Source organism: Dasypus novemcinctus, chromosome 11, assembly GCF_030445035.2.
Source record: "Dasypus novemcinctus isolate mDasNov1 chromosome 11, mDasNov1.1.hap2, whole genome shotgun sequence".
NCBI classification, from domain to species: Eukaryota; Metazoa; Chordata; class Mammalia; order Cingulata; family Dasypodidae; genus Dasypus; species Dasypus novemcinctus.
The window spans coordinates 112,744,663-112,767,994 of record NC_080683.1 but is presented as its reverse complement, the minus strand read 5'-3'; the positions used below and the strand labels follow the sequence as shown (position 1 = coordinate 112,767,994).

Below are 23,332 nucleotides of genomic sequence, written 5' to 3'. Positions count from 1 at the left end.
ACAAACACTAACTAAAAGAATGATGATTGTAGTTAGAGTAAATTAAAAAAACAGAATTTAGAGGAAAGGGCATTTGTAGGGTTAAAGAATGTTTATATATTGATAAAAGTTTAATTGACCAGGCAGATATAAAAAGTTTGAATCTGCATACACCCAGTAACAAAACTTCCATATGTATAAAGAAAAAACAGACAGAAATGTAAAATAAACCACCATCACAGTGGGAGATTTTAGCACACAAATCTCAGTAATTGATAAATGATTCTAAAAATGGATAATGGATTTAAGTGATTTGAAAAAAATATGGAAACTGAGTAACACAATGGGCAATCCTACTGATAGAAGAAAGGAGGTCAATAAAAGTGCTGGGAATCATTAGCCATTTAGGGGACAAGAAAAAACCTACCCCACACCATAGAAAAACAGAACTGTTGATTTCTTTCCCAATCGTCCCTTCTGAAAATTTCTCATCTTTGTACTAAGGACAAGAAACGTGGAGTCCTCATTGACTGTGGCCTTTTCTCACACCCTACCTCCAGTCCATCAGCTTATCTTGTTGGCTCTCTACTTTTGAAATACAGACAGAATGCTATCACTTCTTATCACTTCCACGGGCTCCACCCTGGTGCAAGCAGCTGGCTACACCTGAGCTGCCTGATGGCTCTTCCAGGCCCCTTCCCTACTGTCCTACAGTCTGTTCTCCTTTGAAGACATAAGGCATCCCGTGTGAAGCATTTTTCCAAACTTTTCAATGACTATCCATGTCCTTCAAGGTAAAGCCACAGTCCCCGCCAAGGCCCATACCTCCTCTCAGACCTTCCTGCCTCCTCCCCTCCACTCTCAGCCTCAGGCCTACCACCTCAGGGCTGTTCCACAGAACTGCCAAGCAAGTTTCCACCTCAGGAAGGCAGCACTAGCCCCTCTGTCTGAAGCATGTGACTGCAGTGGTGGTCCTGGCCCGGTCCAGCAGGCCTGTGGAGCGGCCCCGTGTGAGAATAAGGGTCCCGACGTTCACGGGAAGCGCGGCCTGCCCTCCCCACCGTGGTGCGTTCTTCCCTCAGGTCCCTCCTGACCCCTCTTGGTCGCTTCTGCCCCCTCACGGTCCCTCCTGTCCTCTGCATGTCCCCCCACCCCCAAAGGTTCGTCCAGCCTCCCCCACCCCTTGAAAAGGGAATGTAAATACCTAAATTGTAACTGTAATAGCTGCAAGGATAAAAATTACGTAAAGACAGGCAGATAATTTAATATATATGAAAAATTATGTCACATAAATTACTGTGATTTATAAATATCTCAATGAATAATAGGTATCATTATTTTTTTATTTTTGGAAAAACCTTGCTTTCTCTCTTTCTCTGTTTCCCTTTCTCCCTAACAGTCTCTGAGCAAAGGCAGGGATTTATTTCAAACCCAATCTCAATTCAAGACTATAGAATGCTGCATGAGAAAAAGTTGTCCTCATGAGGCTAAATTTTTCTTTGAATACAACTCCAAATCTATTTTTTCTAGATCAGTCCAGATTTCCAGCATTAATCAATTATTCCATTTATTATCACTTAAGGGAAGCACTTGTATCCATAACCACATAAAGAACATTCTTGTGAAGCTGATCATTCAAGAATCTTTTTGGAACTCAGATGTCATTTGAAACTTAATTTTGTATAACATGATATGAAAACACTGTACTGATCACAAACAAGTTTACCATGCATCACACATGACAACTCAAGAGCATTTAAAAACCTTTAAATATATTTAGAATTGCACTTACTGTCTTCTCATGGGGATAAAGGTTTACTCTTTTATCAATTGGTTCAGGATTCAACAATTTAGCTCTACTACACTGGAGTAGAAAAAATATAATCTGCATGTTCAAATAAGGGAGAAAGCTAAGAAATGTCAAAGCAACATAATAGTGAATAGCCTTTTTAAGTGGTAGCATTGATCTCTATTTTTAATAACAGGCAGTTCATTTCAATATTGAATGATAACATAAAGGGTATGATTCCAAGATTAGCCTTTTTGTTTTTCTATATTCAGTTGCCTAAAATATAGTCTGCGTTCTATGTAGTTAATTCAAGTACATATAAATCACTTGTGAGAATAAGCTTGTTAATAGCCAAGGTTTGAATATTTTACTAGGGAAAAAGACCTTTACAGTTTCAACGTGTCCTTCCTAAAACACTATGTTGCTTTTTCTTATTCTCTTTCATAAATTACAGTCATAATATGTAGTATTCAGTCATCAAGCATTTATGAGAGACTATAACAGAAAATTTACCTATTTCCCAAGTATTTCTACATAAATGAAAATTGAAAAGAAAGTTCATATATTTATGTGTACCACATACACTCTCCTAAGTCAGTATGCGTATGTATCATCAACTGTGATAGAGTAATTGTTGCAGATGATGTGCCTTATAAAAACTAGCATGACTCCCCCATTCCAGGATGTATACTTTTTAAAAAAATCGGCATCCTTAAATGGATTGATGGATGAATCAGTCAGTCCTCTGGGTATAGTGTGATGGTGAGGGCATGGCAAAGACAGAGTGGATTATTTACAAAAGAAAGTGAGAAACATGGAGGATACTGAAGAAGAAGAGAATTCAGAATATCTAGAGAAGAGGGGGAGATTAGAGAGGGGTTGGAAAGAGTGACCATAGGAATCTACTGTAAGAAAGAGACGTCTGGGGGTGGATGACCAATTGGCAACGAATGACGGATGAATTTCTATATATGGTGATGTGTGACCGTGAGATCTGTATTCTTTCCAACATGTCATGGTGCTCACTCTACAGGCTCTACACTGGAACTTCAGTAACTGCTGGCCACAGTAACAGCCTCGGGTTCATGGTAGTGGGCAGCAGTGACCAGAGAAGGCTGTGGTCTGTGTTAGACAAAGTTGAGTGGAGAGAGGATAGCACCCTCCTGACCTGAGAGCTATGGCAAAGATTCAGGGGACAGCAGGACAGTAGGCTGCAGCATGGACTGACTGGAGAGAATCCAGGATCCAACCAGCAGACCTCAGAAAGCTGGAAGACTTCAGGGCATGGAGGGCAGAGAAGGAGAAACATCTCGGGGCTTCTGCAGGTGGCCTCACCCACCTCCAATGGCTCAATGACATGGGTCTATGATTCTCAGACATGGAGGCCCCCAATAATATGATCTGCAGAGTCTAATTTGAAAAATCATAAGTAGCTAGACTTACTAAATAAATTTGGATGCATGTGTGATCTTTTGAAGGCAATAAAACATAATAAAATGAAAACTAGTTTACTAAAATTTCATAGGAGTCCTTGGTTATAGGGTCACCCACATGACCCAGTGTAGCAGTTTGATATAGTTATGAATTCCAAAAATAGATACTGGATTATATTTGTAAACTAGTCTGTACCTGGGATGATTAAATTATGATTAGGGATTTAATGGGACCAAGTAAGTAGGGTGTTGATAAAATACATGGAAAAGGACAGATTTGGAGGTGTTTGATGCTAGAGCCCCAGGAAGTAAGCACACCGAGGAAAGGAGAAGAAAGTCCCAGGAAGAGAGGAACCCGAGCCCAGAGAGAAGCAAGCCCCGGGAAGAGAGGAACCCCGGAAGCCTGAACCATGGCAGACGTCGGTAGTCATCTTGCTCCAACATGAGGAAACAGACTTTGGTGAGGGAAGTAACTTATGCTTTATGCCCTGGTATCTGTAAGCTCTTACCCCAAATAAATACCCTTTGTAAAAACCAACCAATTTCTGGTATTTTGCATCAGCACCGTTTTGGCTGACTAACACACCAAGATATCTCCATAGTAATTTTGTTTGCTCAAATATACACTTTTTTTGTTTTGTTTTGTAAAAAACTCAAATTCTGCTCCCTCAAGAAATACATCTATAGACATCTCCCTGGCCATGCAGATCTCAGTACAAGAAATACTCCTCTGTATCATTTCATAATCATGATGGACATACAGTCTTTTCCCATGTCATAGGCAACCTCTCCCCTAATCCAACCACTTCCCTGATTCACACACTTTTAATTCTTCAACATGGTTTTTAATCGAATCATCCAACTATAATCATTCTCTTACAGATTTCCAGTCATCTTTACATACACAAATTGAGTAAGCTCTTCTAAAAGATTCTTCCACCAATTCTAGATAAAGCACTGTCTAAGAGGCTGTGGGAGATAAAATGAAGAATAAGATATTCTTATTGGAGAAATATGAGGAAACTTCTTCAAGAAAATTGCTTTGAAGAAATTTATAATCTAGTTGTGAGGACATGATATAAGCAAATTAATATATAACCTACAAAAATAGTCAGTAAAGTGGATTATAACTTATACTCATTTTTACTTTGCTTTGTGTTTTTAAGATGTATTTTTATAAATGACTCCTCTTTTATGTCACCTTGCTTCTCAAATTGAGATTTAAGAAACATGCACAAAAGCACAGGTTTAAATGCAGCAATTTTTCTAGAGCATCACTCTCATTAATGTGGGGGAATGGAAGACAGTAAGAGAGTAAGATAATTTAACCCTTAAGTATTTTTAATTAATTTTATTTAAAACATAAAGATATATGATAGAGGAAAACACAAAGTTTGTATGAATTTTTCAGGATAAATCATGAGCCTTCCAAGAAATTTCATTTGAGACTTTTTTTGGGCTACCTGAGAGTCCACCCTCAAAATGAAGTAAAGAGGTGTTATGGATGTCTGGTCTCTCCAACTCTATTCAACATTGTACTAGAAGTTCCAGCCACTGAGATAAGACAAGGAAAAGAAGTAAAAATCATTTAGACTGAGGAACAAAAATCTAAAACTCACTTTACTCAAAGATATCAGTCTATGGGGAATACAAACAATAACGCATACAATTCCAATGACTATACAAGAAACAAATAAATGAAGAAAAATTAGTATTATAATATTAAATTATAAAACCAGAAACTTTAAGTGTATCATTTACTCCCTTGAATATTAACACTCATTCAACAATCTAAAATAATTATGCGTCATCTGCCATCATTAATGATTCCTGAGGTATTTTTCCAGAGTAATTTTAACACAATGGAATGTGTCTGAATTACCTAATGAGGAAGCAAGCATCACTCCAGTAAGTACCATAAAACTGAGCTCCAGAAAGATCTCTTATCCAACCAGCAAGATCAAGTTCCTTACGACACCTCTTATAAACACCTCTTATGAGAACCTTAGGACAAAGGTTCTCAGTCGTAAATTATTTTTCTAACATAATACACAAGTCCCTTAATTTTAAGTGACTTTTAAGATCTAAGATACTAAACAAACAAAATGAGGGGATCTAACTGGGACGACAGCCAATGAAAACTTTATTTCATGGGAAAAAAAACAATAAATAAATCCACAATCTCCCAGTGAGAATGGAAACAAATGGGGAGGATAATATTATGCAAATCACCAGAGTCTGAAGAAAAAAGAGGCAGCAAGTCCTGGGGTGAGTGAACAAAGGTGACTATCTTTGAAAGACCCTCATGGAAGATGTACACAGCCAGGCAGCTCCTGTGACCGCATCCTGACATTGTCCATTTCATCTTGAGAAAATACTCTCAGAACTGAAATCAGAAAGGTGTTTCCCTTTGAACTTATGTACCTGCCTTACTTTCCTTAATATAAAGATTTGAATCACTTTTACCTCTTATGATATCGACTCCATATTTTTTATTCCTGAAGACCGTAATTAAACTAGGACCTATGTAGTCAAGCAATATGTGAAAGCATAGAATGTATATCAATTTGCCAAAGATGGGCATTTTAAAACCACTGAGTTTACATGGTAGCTATTAAATACATGCATTTTAGAAGTTTTGTGAAATAAAGAGAAATCTTTTTGAGGTAAAGGCTATTCAGACAAGCATTAGCTAAAAGAAAGTACAAAGCTATAAAGTTCACTTTAGGAAGCATCCAGTACAAAGATGTTATTGGCAAGTTGAAAAATAAACATCACTTAAATCTTTGTTAAATAAATATTTTAACTTCCTATGCATAACGTAAATGTATTGTTTAATTCCGGGTCAAAATGAAGTAACCCAAATATGCACTCTGTTATATAAAAGGACCAGGAGATGAAATTACATCTCTCTCTAATAAGGTCCTTTGAAATCCTATACTAGAGTAACTTAGCAGCCAAATTATTTTTCTCCTGCTAATGCTGATCGAGCAGTAAATAATAACTAGAAGAAAAACAAACATGTAAAATAAAGTGTTTCACACATTGCTTGAGCTTTTTCAAATAACCCTGATCACCAACCAATTTAGTAGAAGCTCAAATGTGATTATTTCACCAACCTTTAAATAAAGCAATGATTCAGCGCATTTTTCAAGGAGTTGATTTTAATGTCCAAATGTTAAGAAACTATTTTAAAAGTATGCTTTCAAATTTCAGTGTTAAGGTTGAAAGGAATTTGAATACCTTGTTTCCAAATCCAGAGCTTATTTGGGTCTGTATTTTAAAGGGTTTCGACTGTATATTCTTTAAAGGTTCCTGCCACCTGTGAAAAAAATTTTCTAGCCTCTGTATTAAGCCCAGCAATATAAAAAGATGATAAAATGGGCAAGACACTTAACATAAAAGAAATGTTGGCTATGCTTTTGAATTCTCCTAAAGATTCTGGTATTGCAAAACCAACATAGGCAATAACCCTCCCTCCCCTTTTCTTTAATCAGCAGATGAAAAACAAAGGCAATCCATTGGAGTCCCTAGTCTATCCCTTTTTTGGTAGGATATCTCTGCAAATTAAAGAAATGTTACTAGAAAAAAAAGAACATGGATCAATTTTCTTTTCTTCTTATGTATGAAAACTCAAAACATTTCCAACTTGTTTGTTGACGGCACGAGTCAGGGTGGAGGGCTGAAAAATAAATAAGACATTTTCCCAGAAGGCTTGCCTAGCAGTTAAGATTGCCAGCTCTGGAGTCAGGCTGCCTGGGTTAACACCCTGCGCCCCCCCCACTAGCCGGCTCCTCCACATCTGCATGCTGGGGGATCATAATAACGCTCATCTCCTCTAGTTGTTGTGAGAATTAAATGAGTCAATATACTGAACTCCCTTAGAAAGTCCTTGGCACACAGCAAGCGCAACATACGTGTTCACTAAGAGCATCTGGGGTTCCGAATCCAGTTGCAACCCACTATCCCTGCACGTTATTCGCAAAGAGGTAAGCAACCTCAGGAAAGCTAAGTAAAGCAGGTAGGCATGGTCTGTCATTGCTTGTTTAAATCTTGTTTGCTTTTCTGCCATCCTTCTTCCACCTGCTCTCCTGCCTTCTGCCAAGAGAGTTAACGTGAATTTCACTACAAATTAGTCCTTACCATGATTTGCATACTAAAGGAATCGAGCAAAGAAATCCATCCTTACTCCAAGATGATCTGAAATGAGAGTCTTGCAAGTCCTGTGAGCCACGTACATTTTAAGTCAAAGTCTCTCAAATGGCATCGGTCTGACCTTTGTGACAAATTCGAACCAATCACACCTAAATAAATAGGCTCTTCTCTTGGTTGGACATGCTGTTAGCCAAAGAAAATAAGGCTAGCAGTTTCTTCCGAAGATAATGAGAGACATATCCATTAGCCACGAGAACTTTTATTATTCCCATTTCTCTTTTTAAGGGTTTCATTGCAAAAAACAAATACATAAATAAGCATTAGATGCTCACACGTAGTCTTAAATCCAAACCAAAATTGCCTCTCAGTAATCTATGGCACAAGCTCTAGGGCATCACCTCCTTCTTTCTATAAGAATGGCTGTTGCTAACACTGTCTTTACAGTACCTAAACCCTTAATCCTACCAAGCTTCCATCCACTTCCTGACCTGCTGTGAATAAATTCACCTGTCTCCTGTCACAGCACTTTTCACAGTCTGCGATCTCAGTGGCCTCTTGAAACATTAGATACTGATGATCAGTTCCTCCTGAAAGTTCCACAGTCCTTGGCTCTGAAGGCAGTGTCAGCTGGTCTTTCTCTTGCTTCCCTGCCTGTGTCCTCTGTCCCTCCTGATCCACCTTCCTCCTTCGACTTCATGAACATGGTAGACTCCTAGGCTGGGGTCCTGCTCTCTCTGACCTTATGGTCATCATCTCAAAACAAATACCACTCTGCTCTGTCTGGCCCATCTAGAAACCCCTCCAAGACTCAGGAAGTCTTCACCAATTGCCAGCTTACCATGTCCTCAAAAGTTCTAAATTCAGGCACGTCGTTCTTTTTCCTTAAGTGACTGACACTTGCTTTTGAACTCTGCCACTGGAATCTCATCTTGGAATTCCAGGATAACCCTTGTTGTTTCCCTCTCTGCATCCACCAAGCACCCATCCTCCTAGAAAGCCTGTTAGTTAGTTGTCAAGTTCAGTCAAGTTTTCTTTCATGTTCTTTGTTCTTTTCCATGATTTTTTTTTCTTGCCTTGGCCACCACTGTCACACAAATGGTGCAGGCTGGGAGTTGGCAAAGCACAGCCTGCCACCTTTTTTGGTAAATAAAGTTTGACTGGAACACGACCACACCCATTCACTTATGGATTATCCACAGCTGCATTCATGCTACAAGAACAGAAATGAGTAGTTGTGACAGAAACAGTGTGGCCAGCAAAGTTGAGAATATTTACTGTCTAGGCCTTTATTTATTTATTTTATTTATTTATTTTTTTACTGTCTAGGCCTTTAGAGAAAACGTTTGCTGACCCCTGGTTCAGGCCCATCTCACCTCACCCATAAACTGCTCTAAGTCCCCTGATACCATCTCCCCATCTCAAGATTCACATTTTCACTAATCTTCCTATGCTTTCTTAGTTTTCCTAAAGCATCATTTAAAAAATATCATTCTCCTGCTCAAAAATGTTGAGTGTCTTTCCATTATGTCCAAGAGAAAGTCCAAAATCACAGGGCGGTATCTTATACTCTATACTTCTCATAGTGGTGCTCAGCTTGCTAGACCCTCAGGGACATCCAAACATCTAGCCTTAACCTCAAAGCTCTTTTCAGACTGAACTAAGCACTTTTCAGCCAGATTTCCCATAGATCTGTATGTCATCCCCACGAAGCTACTGATTCATGATTCTAATCTTCCACAGGACCTGGGCTGGCCTGATCACCATATATTTTGCACCTCTGAGCCTTTATTCCTGCTATTCCCCAGGCCAGGTAACATCCTCTTCTGTCCATGAATACCAATCACATCACTCAAGGCCCAGTTAAGATGGAACACAGTTGATCTCTAAGCCCTTCCTTGACCTTTCCTGAACAGACCTTTCCCCACTGACAGCATAGTACTTATTACTCTATACTGTTCACTTGGAGTTACTCTTTTGATTTCTTGCTTTAATTCTGTATCATCATGTGTTTGTCTTTTCTTCCCAGTCCCCTGAATAATTTATTGCAGGATATTATATTAAATGCTTTGCCAAACTCCTCAAATCTTTTGTGGGGAAGAAGTATATAAATAAATAACTCATCAAAAGCATACGTGATGTAAATCAATAGTCCTCTGTTCCCAGAGGACATTGGGCAATGTATGCAATATTTTTGATGGTCACAAAAGGGGGTAGGGGGAGGGAGCTACTAACACCTAGTGTCAAGGACCGAGGATACTGCTAAACATTCTGCAATGCACACAGGACAGTTCTTCACAACAGAGAACTTTCCAACCCAAAATTGGCACAATGACAAGACTGGAAACCCTGAGGTAGATCCAGGCTTTGCTAAGTTAAAATGCCTTGAAACCTCACATAGACAAACACAGCAATGAGAAAATAATAAGTATTCATTGTCTAAAATATTTTCTCCTAAATATCTTATGACTTTGGTGACACTGAAGGAAAGCTCAAAGAAGTGAACAATGCCTCTATTCAGCTGTTTCTAGCCTCTTTCTGCCCTGACGGAGGGGAACCAAGTAACCAGATATAACAGGAGATGGCTAGGAAATTTGGAAGAAAGTACACCTACGGAGAATTCACCAACTATGGCAACATGTAGCTGTAACATAGCACAGTGTTTAAGGTGTTATGGTGGTAGGATCAAGCCACTACCTGTTATCTTATATAAACTGAAATCTCCTTGACCTCTGAATATGAGCTAATCCTGGGCTCACTCTTTTAAATTTGTCTCTGTCTAGACTTTTTCCTTTGATGATCTCATCCAAATTCAAATCTTTAAATACCTTGGACACTCTGAAAACTCCCAAACTTGTATTTCAAGTCCAACCTCTCCCATGGGTTGCAGATAGTAATTCTAAGTATCTACTCAACATTTCCCATTGCACATCTAACCGAAGGTAAAACTTAACATGTCTCTATGAGCTCAGTTGCTTCACACTCTCCCAGGAAACCTGTCCTCCTTGTGAGTGCCTCAGCAATCCCAACAGAAGGCTTCCATCTTGAAGCACCACCATCTCTACCTGAGGTTTCCCCCTCAATCATCCTGCTAGGGGAATATAGACCAAAGAATGGTGCAGGGGCGCCCACTGCCTCAGCCTGGAGATGGCAAACAGCTCCTCGCATTTCATGGTCCAGAATGAGTTACGTGGCCCTGACTAAATGTAAAGAGGCTGGGCGATGCAGCAGGCAAGAGGAGTACGAAAGGGATTGGGGAACACATGGCAACTTCTCTGCCACCATGTCCTGATCTCCACTCCAAGCGGTTCCTCCTGAGTAAAGGCCAATTCTAACCTTTCTATGTTTAAGGCAAAAACCTTGAGTCATCTTTGGCTCCTTTCTTTCTTTCTCAATCCATCACATCCACTCTATCGCAAGTCATCTTGATTCTGGCCTCAAAATACCTCCTACATCCAACCTTTTTCACTATGTCCATGGCGACCTAGTCCACTTCTCCTCTGGATAATTTTAAGAGCCTTGTTTCTGCCTTTGTACCAAATAGTCTATTTTCATGGGAACAGTTTTATATGTTCATTTGGTCCACAAGTAATCCCAACATCTAAAACCATGCTTCAGATATAATTGATCTATAGGTGGACACTAAATTAATTGCTGGAAACTGCCAAAGCCTCATTCTGAAATAACTGAAAAGGAGATTTTGACATAATATTTTACTATCTTATGGTAAACTGAAACTTGGGAGAGGACAGGAATTGCATTATGTTTATCTTTTAATCCTTAGTTTAGCAATGTTTCTGGAAGATTATGAGTAATCCTTAAGTATTTATCTCATTGATTTTGTTGAATTATCATTTAATTTGTATACATTCAGTGCTCTTATAACTGCCCCTTGAAAATACTCGCTAACGAAAATTGTGCAGTTGATTTTAAATCATGGTAGAGTATTTACATTTCTCACCAAAACGCATCATGTTATTTAAAATCTCGATTTCTTGCAAATTTAGTTGAGATCAAATTGAGGTTTAATGAATCTTTTAAGACACCAACAAAGAAAAGGATTCGAAAAACATTTAAGTTGATGACAGCAGGTAAGCAAATATGTTGACCAGCATGGATTCTGGAACAAGACCTCACCAGCTCATGCTGCATCAGCAGAGCTTTCAACCTTGAGTAAGATATCTAAATTCAAGTCCAGAGTGCTGTGGAATAGGGTTAACGACAAGGCCTGATGCACAGGGCCTTTGCACAGTTTAACGAGACAAGTCAATAAAGTACTTTGCATAGAACCTATCCATGAATGCTCACTTTCTCCATCGCTGAACATTTTCCATTTGCTCTAAGTGGACCTTGTAACAATATTTACATTGCATTCCTTGTCCCCACGTCTCAAAATTAGTAAAGCATGAAAGAAACAGATGATATTTCTATCGTGAACAATTATTTTCATTAAAAGTATAAAGTAGAGTTACTGCATAAACAACATGCCACATATAAGGTCCAAATTCACATAAGAGACTTTTGATACCCAAAGATGTCTCTTATTTGCATCTATACTAACCAAATAAACTTCCCAAGGATCCTGACATCCCATTTACCCAGCCCAGGGTCAGCAGGCATGGGGCACTGGTGCTGCCTTCCTCCTTATCAAGTCCAGGGCAGATCACACTCATTGATAATGTTACTGTTCTCACAAGCCAGGACACAATGCTAGATTCCTTCTCAGGAAGGTTCCAGGCAGCTGCTACCAACGGACCATAGCTGAAGGGAGAAAAGCCTATTTACCCTCCAGATCTCACAAATGACAGGCGATCACAAACCAAATCTGTATAACACAGGACTCTCTTTCTCCAGGTAACACCTGGACTTTAAAATGTGAAAAAGTCTTAGCAAATCAAACCATAATTTGAGAAGGTCATGAAAGTTAACAGTTAATGGCACCTTGTGGTAAATCCTTATAAACTCCTACAGAAACACAGAAATTCAGAGATAGAAAAGTATTTAAAATGAAGAAGTCTCAATTATTAATAAAGATTAAAAATAAAATCTTTATGATTGGTCGATTTAATGTATCTATTTTGTAATTTCACCAATGTTGTACTCTATTATATCTTTTTCACAAAATAAAACTGTAATTGGCAATTTGGAGTTGCAATTGATCTGAAATTGCTTCAGATTTAAGCAGACTTCCACTGAATAAAGTGTGTTGCCCAGTTGGATGGTAGAAGCAAATACATGTTAATACCATAATTCTGTTTACTAATTTAAAGGTCAAATGCTTTCAAACAGATTTGGCATCTCAAAAATAATAATCTGATTTTGTTTAGATCTGAATAAAATACTCTGAAAATAAAATCATGCATGCTGTTCAAACTGGTTTAGAATACTCAAGAATAAAGCAAATAATAATAGGATTTTATGATTTTGACAATGCCATTTTATCACATATGCAAAAATTATTTAAACTGAAATTAACAAAAATAATTATTCCCTACTGAAATATGGAAACACTGACTAGAAATTGGTGATTCTCAACTCTATGTCTAGAATAAGTTGGATGCAATATTCATTTCTTTACAAAAGCTACAAATCTGTCCAAATGGCTCAGACAGCAGCACAGATGTTAACAAAGGACCACTAGCTAAAAATAAAGATAATACTGTAGAACCACCAAGAACAAAGAGCCGAAAAATGATCAAAAGTTATTGGGTATTCTAAGAGAGAAAGAGAAAAAAAAGATTAATTCAGGTTTGGTTCCAGCAAAAAATACAATTTATATCTACAAATGCAAGTAACCTTCTAAAAAAATGTTGAAACATATGGTATACAATATGGATTAAACAGATACGAATTATTTTAAACCTGCCTAATTAAAATAGCTCATCAATAATATAAATGAACTGATTCTATAACCATTTTGAAACAAATGGGATATTCAAGCCCTTTTAAATACACAGCCTTAAGGAATGCAGTGCTACTGTGAACTTGCTCATATTACTTCATTTTACTTAGTAGTCATGAATGTTTTATTTTCTAATATATAGTATGTAAAATTAATAAACCATACTTCTTCTCAAGCCTTCCAGCTTGGTCATAAATTAAGGCAGACTCCCCTAACTGTATGATATAATTTAGGAATGAATCAGACCAGAAAAAGTCTGTGGAAATATCAGCATCACTAAAATGACTAAAATGGTATTACAAAACATCTCAATTTTAAGAGAAGGGAAGATACGACAGAATATATAAAAATAATCAACATTGTTATTCTTTATTTTAATACAGGGTTATAATCTATTTCACACTCTCAAGGGAACTTTTGTCAACGGGTACAGATGATGCTATGTAAAATCTAGACTCAGAGCTATTTATATTAACAACAACTATACTTAGTTAGAAACTGCAGAAAGCTATAGCTGGCCATAATTTAAACTGCTTATAAATTATTGTGAAGTTCTAATACAGACTTTCAGGCAAATTTATGAAAGATAAATTTTACTTTAATTGCTACCTCTTTTAACTCCCTAGATCCTCCAAAGCTGACTGCAAAAAAATATCTAGAAATAATACAAAACAAATGCTTAAGGAACAAACTTAATCTTGATTATATACTGATCAACTGGTGTTACATCTTATATTCAACATTTTAAAAACATAAGTTTAGCAAATTCATCCGAGTCAGTAATCCATTCTGAGAATATTTTGGTGTTTTAAAATTTGCTAGGCTATTCTTTAGTATACATTACTAGATGTAGCTAGACAGTTCTGAAGGAAACATTTACTGCATGCCAGTAAGAACTGTATTAAGAAATGAGGCCACAAGATGAACAAGTCCCACCATTACTCTTGAGCAGTTTTTAGTTTAGTGGGGAGACAGGCAAGTAAACAGATAAAGTTTCAGCTCTGTGGGGTAAGTGCTGGGAGAGAGGGAAATGCCAAAGGGTGATGGCAGCACATTGTAGAGGCCCCTGACCCGGCATGGCTGACCCTGCATGGCTGATCCAGAGTGACTGACGCGGTGGGGCTGAACCTGAGTGGCTGATCCAGTGTGGCTGACTAGCATGGCTGACTCAGCATGGCTGAGCCTGAGTGGCTGAGCCTGAGTGGCCGACCCTGCATGGCTGATCGAGCGTGGCTAACCCAGAGGGGCTGACCCTGCATGGCTGATCCAGCGTGGCTGATCCAGCGTGGCTGACCAGGTGTGGTTGACCTGGCATGGCGGACCTTGCGTGGCTGTTCCAGTGTGGCTGACTTCCGTGGCTACACAGGGGCTAACCCTGTGTAGCTGATCCAGCGTGGCTGACCCAGCAGGGCTGACCTGGCATGGCTGACCCAAAGTGGCTGTCAGGTGGGGAGGAAGCAGGAGTCTGATAGAGGTATTCACAGGGAGTTAAACCTAAACTGAGTCTTCAAGAATTAAAAGTCATCCTGGTGGGAAAGAGGTCCATCTAGGAAGAGGTACAGTATTTACAAAGGCATAGAAACCTCACAGAACCTCCAATGTACTGGGGACTAAAAAAATAAAGAAATGAGGCTGGAGAGACAGATAAGCACTAAGTCTCCTATGCCTTACAAAATTCATGAGACTTCTGCCTGATGGCCAAAAAAAAAGGGGAGGGCCCAAGAAGGATGTTAGGTCCAAGAATGATGTGATAAGATACACATTTTAGAAAGAAAACTCTAGAAGTAACTTAAAGCAGAGCAAGACGTCCAGAAATAAGGAGTTTAAAAGAAAAACCAAAATAAGGAGATGAAGCAAAAAGAACAGCTTTGAGAAAGTAAAAATTAAGATCTTTGAGATGGGGGATGAAGAGTAGGAAAATGACAATCTCATTCTGGCTTAACCTACTCAGTAACTGATTACATCTTTTGCTGAAATGGGAAATCCCACGACAGGGAAGAAAAGGAGAAAACCCAGGAGAGAGGAGAGCTAAGGAGTTGAATTTTCATCTGCTGAGCTTTGGAACCTACGAACCTCTGGGCAGAGATGGCCAAGAGGCAGTTGGATATGCAAAATCATGTCTACTCATTAAATCTGAATATCTCAGAGGATCTGAGTATCTGAATATCTCAGGCAAAGTATCTGGCATTATTTGACTTCCTGCCCTAAGTCAAGCAAGTACTAAGCAATTTACATAACTTGCTTCTTTTTCTTTAATCTAGACCTAAGGAGAAAGCTACTATTCTGTTCCTTTCCACTCTACCAAAGAGGAAGAATTTAAGTAATTTCCCAATGGTTGCAAAGAATTTAAGTGGCAGAGCTGTTCTCCCACTTCACAGCACAAACCCTTAACCGATGTACTATGCTGAATCATGCAAAATCCATCACCGATTTTAGGGCCAGATAGACATGGGTTCAAATCTAATCTCTGCCATTTAACAGCTGTTTGACCTTGACATTCTCTAAGCATAGCCTATCTGTAAAATAGTGGCCACAACACTTGCATTATATGGTTGTAGCAAGGATTAGAGGCAGTGTATGAAAAATATTTGGTGGAACATGCATGTGCAAGCAATGGCACAACTATTTCTATGTCTAGAGAAAGAATTCCACTTGATGGAAACTATCTGTGATTTAAGTAAACTGCCTTTCATCTTACTAAGAATTTTATCTAAATTCCACATCTATTTGTTCTATAGCTTAATAATGCTAAGTATTATTTTTTTCCAATTTTTTGAGATAGTAATATACGCTGCAAGATGTAAAGTCATTAAAAGATTTCATTCAAATAGAAATAATTTGAATGAAAAGAGATTGAATCTTATTTCTGGAACTTCTCTAGTCATGAATGCCATGATAAAAGTACTTTACTTAAAGTGATAAAACATGTTGATGCCAGGAAGAGAGACTTTGGACCTTGAGTCAGAAGACCTGTGTGCAGTCCCAACTCTTCTGCTTACCAGCCAGGCTATCAAGGTCAAGTCTTTTAACAGTTCTAAGCCTCTCTTTGCACAGTCATCAGAAGATTAGAGTGACCTATATGTTCGTGTAAGTCTAAGGATGCTGGAGAATAGGGAAGATTTACGGTGTTTATAAAACCAAAGTCCTTAAGCCAATCACATCTTACACAAACCTCAAGCTTTCTGTGGTTTAAACTGGAAGTGCCCACTCCTGATGGCCTATCAAAGCATTCTCGGAGAGCAGAGCTTCCAGCGTGACGCTGATCATATCAGAACCCTCTTGTGGAGAGCTCCTAGAGCGAGAGGAGAAAGAGAACGAAAGGGGAAGGGGAAAGCATTCTTTCCTTCTGTTTGCTTTCAATTCTCATTTTCCTCTCAAAATCTCTTCCTTTCTTACCACAAATTCAGCCACTGGGTTCAATCTGAAAGGCTCAGTAGGTCACAGCATTACCAAGAACTTTTAAGCAGATATATTTGTTAAATAGTGAGCCCCTTAAATACCACTGAGAGGGAACCAAGAGGAGTTGCAAGTACTGGACCCCATTTTGTAAAAGGTGGTATGAAGTGTCTAGATTAACAGGCCCACTACGACATTAAGCTTAGAACCATATTCTCTTTAACCTTAACTGCACTGAAATCCAATATTCTATCTCGAGACAACACATACTCTACAGTGATCAACTGGATCACCCATTCCTGTTTGCCGGCGCTCTGCAGGCTTTAGCACAGAAAGTTCCATGTCCCAGGAATCCCCTTGGTCTCTGGAAAATGGGGACAGTAGGTCACCCTAATGCACACACACGTGACACGGAGAGTATGAGAACAAGGCATAGGTCAGCATCCTCTCAGCGCCCTTGAAATCATGAGGCATCATCACCAAGAAGATGCCACCACTCACTCAGATGCAAAACCACACAAACAGGATTTTGCCTCCACTGAGACCCATGACCACGCCACACCACACTAGGCATTCCAGCCAGAGCACATGCCAAGAATATTTCAAGTCTATACCCAGCATCTTTTACAAATTAATTTGAAACCCCTGTCTCTCAATTGCCATTTTGTTTATTTCCTTAAAAAAAAAATCCAGACAATTTCTGAGGAATGATGTCTCTACCATTCGACAGATTTTTCATGGACAAGTAACTTGGTCATTTTTGTTACATGCTTCCTGTCATGACACCATGTGAAAAAAAGAATAATACTACATATAATAAAATTAGAAGATAACTGTGTCTATATCTAAATTAAAGCACAGCAATATCATTTCTTGAGTAAAATATTGGCTAGAAAACAAATTGAATGGATTTGGAATGCATGTCTGTACCAGAACATACATTCCTCTGTATTTTAAAAGTAAACTCATCCTATGAATCTTTTCTAGAACCACATTATTGTATATGAATAGATTATCTTTAGTTGCCTGACAGGGACATTAGTTTCCAAGATCAGTTGTGACCACACACGCTGAGAAGTGTAGTGTCAGTCTGAATATCTAAACAGCACATGCTTGGAAGGGGCACGAATCTTCTTACTTGTACTATCACTACCTGTCTGTGGAGAATACAGCAGGGACCAGGCTGCCATCCACGTGGGGAGTAATGGGAGCTCTCATACTGCCACACCCTGAGAACTAGGCTTTTAGAGACAGGGCCAAAAAGATAGGAAGAAAAGCTTCAGAAGCCTTCTCCTTTAGGAAATCAGACTCTTAGAAGGATTATCAACCAACTGTGCACTTACAGCCCTGCAGGGAACCTAATAATAATAGAATATATTATATAATAATAAAAAAAAAAACAAACTTGAGCACAGTGGTTGCCATCCCTGAAATGAACAAGAGGCTAATAACATACTTTCTCCTTTTATGTTTTCGATATTCAACAACTTAAGCATTTTATTTAAGCACATTTAGAATAAAACATAACACATGAGATTGGTAAAATTGCTTAGACTGTATAAAACACATGGCATGATTCCAATGCCCAGTCTTTCTACCCCTGGCTTTACAAGTAGAGAATCAAGGGAGACCTCAAAATGAGACCTGAGCAGCAGGTGGAAATGGCAGAAATCTCCAAAGGTCTGTTGTATGGTCTTGAAAGAGAAATCAAAGACCAGCCAAAAATACGTTTAATGAAAATCTTACTTCTTACAATATATTCATTTTAAGTATGATTTTAAGTAGGCTTACTGCCTCTTTTTTCAGCAAAATTAAGACTGAACAAAGACTTACTGATTGTTCATTTAAATCCTGGGAGTCTTCCATGTGGTTTTCTCACCTCTCCCGCCACTCCCAAGTAGAAGCAGCTTCCTTCAATTAAAAATGGACTATCTAAAACAAAAAGGCAGAAACAGAGATAAAAAGGAAAATGTTATCTTTTTAATTCATTTGTAACATGCCACGTATACCGAAACACACTGTGACTTAGCATGCTAGTTATCTGTGGAAGCACTTTTTTAAAGAAAGAAATTCATTAATACTGTACCCATATCTGATAGAAATAATAATCTTGAAAATAATGTCAGGGTAATGTGAACAGCTACTCAGGATCCTGCAGATAATCCAAAGTAGTTCTGAGGCGACCAGCCTCCCTCCTGCAGCCGCTGGGTCATAAAGAGCTAATGCATCTTTTTTGGCTGTTTTTCCCTTTCTTCCCTCTGGGTGTGGGCATTCTGTGGACGGGCAGACCCCTGAAGGCTCAGCACAGACTGGGGCCTTGGCTTTCCCCTCTCCATGGCAGCTGCCTCTGGCCCCACAGCAGCAGCTACCAGCAAGTAAAGACCCAGAGCACTTTTTCATTGAGTGGGTTTCTTCTTTTCCTTGTGTCATTTCCTCTGGTAGACCCCTGAGGGCCCAGTGCAGATGCTCCCCTCAGCTTCTCCCAGAAGCAATGTCCTCTGGCCTGACGCCAGACACTGAAGGGCCATAAAGAGCCAGTGCACTTCTTCTGGCATAACTCTTCTTTCTTTCTTTCCTTTTGTCTCTTTCTTTTTCTCTTCTTCTTCTCTCTCTCTCTCTTCCCCCTCCTCCCTCCCTCCCTTCCTTCTCTTCTCTTCTCTTCTCTCCTTTTTTTGTTTGTTGTTCTGAATGGTTGGTTTTGTTTTTTCTCTTTAATTTTTGGATCTGGTGGAGGAAGAGGGATAGTGGCTTAGGCTTTAGCCTGGAAAGCAGTAGCTCCTGGCTTCTGCTGGCACATAACAAGAGACTTGGAGAGGCAGTGCACTTCATTATTACTTTTCCTTGTTTTTATTTTCCTTTTTTGTGGGTGTTTTATCTTTTTTCTCTTAGCTCACTCTCTCTCTTTCTCTCCTTTTTCTCCATTTTGCTTTCCCTTTTTTTTCTTTCTCATTCTTAGTCTGGCCAACTGAAGAGTGAGAGAACTAAATTCCAGAGTCACCACAGCATGATACTCAAAATGCCCAATTATCAGCAAAAAATTGTAAAATATAGGGGAGATGGGAATGTATGGCACAGTCACAGGAAAAAAAGACCTCTATGGAAAATATTCCAGAGGAAGCACAGTCTCTGGAGTTACTAGACAAATACCTTAGAACTCTCATTAATAGGATTGATGAAGAAAAGGAAAACATGAACAAAGGGAAATCTAGAAAATAATATAGAAACAAAAAGAACTTCAGTAATGTGATAGAAATTCCAAAGAAAAATCAAATGGAAATTCTGGAACTCAAGGTACAATTATTGATACAAAAAATTCAATAGTGGGGTCCAAGATAGATTGGAGGACCTTATACAAAAATTAACTCAAAATCGATCGAAGACCTAAATATAACAGCCAGAACTATCAAACTCCTAGATAAAACATAGAGAAGCATCTCCAGGACCTTGGGTTATACCCAAAGCACAAGCAACAACAACAATAACACACACACAAAAAAACAGGTAAATGGGACCTCATCAAAATGGAAAACTTTTGCACCTCAAAGGATATTATAATGAACGTATACTGACAGACTACACAATGGGAGAAAATATTTGGAGACCACATATCCGACAAAGATTTAATATTCAGAACAGGGAAGCAGATTTGGTCCAATGCATAGGGTGTCCACCTACCACATGAGAGGTCCAAGTTTCAAACCCCGGGCCTCCTGGACCCGTGTGGAGCTGGCCCACGCAGTGCTGATGCATGCAAGGAGCGCTGTGTCACACAGGGGTGTCCCCTGCGTAGGGGAGCCCCATGCGCAAGGAGTGCACCCCATAAGGAGAGTCACCCAGTGCGAAAAAAGTGCAGCCTGCCCAGGAATGGTGCCGCACACACAGAGAGCTGACACAACAAGATGATGCAGCAAAAAGAGACACAGATTCTGGAGATTCCGGGTGCCGCTGACAAGAATACAAGCAGACACAGAAAAACACACAGGGAATGGGCACAGAGAGCAGACAATGGTGGGGGGGAGAGAAATAAATAAAAAATAAATCTTAAAAAAATATATTCAGAACATATAAAGAAATCCTTCAACTAACGGTAAAAAGACAAACAACTCAATTTTTTTAAATGTGCAAAATACTTGAATGGACATCTCTCCAATGAAGATACACAAATGGCAAAAAAATGCATTAAAAGGTGCTCAATATCATTATTAATCAGGTAAATGCAAGTCAAAATCATGAGATACCATTTCGCACCCAAGAGAATAGTTACTATTTTTTTAAAATTACCAGTGTTGGAGAGGATGTGGAGAAATAGGAACCTTAATTCACTGCTGATGACAATATAAAATGGTGCAGCTACTGTGTGGAATACAATTTGGTGGTTCCTCAGAAAGTTAAGTATAGAAATACCATATGACTCAGAAATCCCACTACTAGATATATACCCAAAAGAATTGAAAGCAGGGACTCAAACAGATATTTTCCAAATGATGTTCATAATGGCGTTATTCACAACTGCCAATAAAGATGGAACCAACCCAAGTATCCATCAACTGACAAATGGATAAATAAAATGGTATATATAAGTACAATGGGATATTGTTCAGCCACAAAAAGGTATGAAGTTCTGATACATGTGACAACATGGGTGAACTGTGAAGAAGTCATGTTGAAAGAAATAAGCCAGATGCAAAAGGACAAATATTATATAATCTCACTGGTATGAAATAATTAGAATAAGAAAACCCAAAGAGTCAGAATCTATAACAAAAGTTACTAGGGAATGGGATAGGGATAGGGAATGGGGAGTTAAGGCTTAAAATGCACAGAGCCCCTGTTTGGAATGATGGAAATGTTTTCGTAATGGATGGTGATATGGTAGCACAACATTGTGAACATAATTAACCACAATGAAATATATACCTGAATGTGATTTAAAGAGGAAATGTTACATTGTATATATAGCAACAGAATATTTTTTTAAAAACCCAAAGTACTATACTGCACAAAGAATGAACCCTAAGTTAAACCATGGACTATATATAACAGTACAGTTATAAAAATATGCCTTCATCAGTTGCAACAAATATACCATACCAATGAAAGATATTAATAATAGGATGGTATATGGGAATCCTGTATTTTTTGCATGATTGTTCTGTAAGCCCACACCTTCTCTAAGATTAAAAAAAAAAAAGAGCAGAGTGGAGAAGACAGAAGAAAGAATCAATGAACTCAAAGACAAAGCAACTGAAATTGTCCAAATTAACTTGAAAGAATGAAAAAATGAGTACAGTTTGCAGAACTTGTGGGACACTGTAAGGCATATTAATATGAGATTGGTGGTAAGAGTCTGATGATATTATCTCATAATCTGTAAGAAATGTTCCACCAGGGTGGAGTTGTATGGGAAATCTACACATCTGTATGATTGGTTTGCAAGTTCACAATATCTGTAACAAAAATACATTTTAAAAAAATAGTATGGATTGGGGGAAAAATACACCAAATGTAAGATAAGGACTAAAAAATATATATATATGTGCATTATAGGAATCTTGGATGGAGATCAGAGAGATAAAGGACCACAAAAAGTATTTCAAGAATTAGTGGCAGAAAATTCCCAAACCTGATGAAAAATACATATATAAAATCCAAGGTGCTTAAAAATATCAAGCAGGATAACCCAGACAGACCAACACCATGACACATTATGATCAAACTGCCAATGGCAAGGAGGAAGATAGAATCTTATAAAAGCAAGAGAAAAACTTGTCAAATATAAGGGATCCTTAATAAGAGTAACATTTGATTTCTCAATAGAAACCATGGAGGCGAGAAGGCAGTGGGATTACATAGTTAAAGTTCTGAAAGGAAAAAAAATTGTTACCTGAGAATAATGTACCCATGAAAGTTGTCCTTCAAAGATGAGGAAGAATTTAAGATAATTCCAAACAAACAAAAACTGAGGGAGCCATTACCACTAGACCTGTCTTAGGAAATGCAAACACTTGTCCTCCATGTTGAAAAGGACACTAGACAGCATCTCAGTGATGGATGAAGAAATAAAAATCTTAAGGTGTATATAACAATGTGGGTAAATATAAATTCCAGTATTATTTCATTTTTAATTTGTAGTGCTGCTTTTTTATTTCTTATAAGGCTTAAAATTAAAATACATAAAAAACAAGTATAAATACTTGTTACTGGTCACACAGTACATAAAGCTGTCATTTATTGACCCTGGAAAGGGGTTGGAGGACTCACACTTCCTCATTTCAAATTGGATTACAAAGTGACAGTAAACAAAAGAGTGTGGTATTGGCATGAAGATAGGCAAATAGATCAGTGAAACAGAATGAAAAGTCCAGGAATAGACCTGCACACATCCGTAGGTTGATTTTTGATAAGGGTGTTAAGTGCATGCAGTGGAGATGGAATAGTCTCTTCAACAAAAGGCGTTGAGAAAATTGGTTACTTACATCCAGAAGAATGAACTTAGACCCCTACCTCATACCATATTAAAAAATCAACTCAGAATGGATCAGGGACCAAAATATAAGAGCTAAAACTATAAAACTCTTAGAAAATAACACAGGGGCTAATCTTCATGACCAGGGATTTGGCAATGGATTCTTAAAAGTAAGAGCAACAAAAGAAATATTAGATAAGTTTGATTTCATCAAA

General features: G+C 38.4%; 1 protein-coding gene across 26 annotated transcripts in view; it reads right to left on the bottom strand.

Annotated features, from left to right (window-relative positions):
• Nucleotides 1-23,332, bottom strand: part of EYA4 (EYA transcriptional coactivator and phosphatase 4) — a 271,160-nt gene that overhangs the window by 221,295 nt on the left and 26,533 nt on the right. For all 26 annotated transcript variants that reach the window (XM_071218667.1, XM_058307490.1, XM_058307500.1 and 23 more), the window contains exon 2: nucleotides 18,485-18,583. In XM_071218667.1, the coding sequence (XP_071074768.1) occupies nucleotides 18,485-18,517 (33 nt within the window). In that variant the 5' untranslated portion in view covers nucleotides 18,518-18,583. The remainder of the gene's footprint in view (nucleotides 1-18,484; nucleotides 18,584-23,332) is intronic.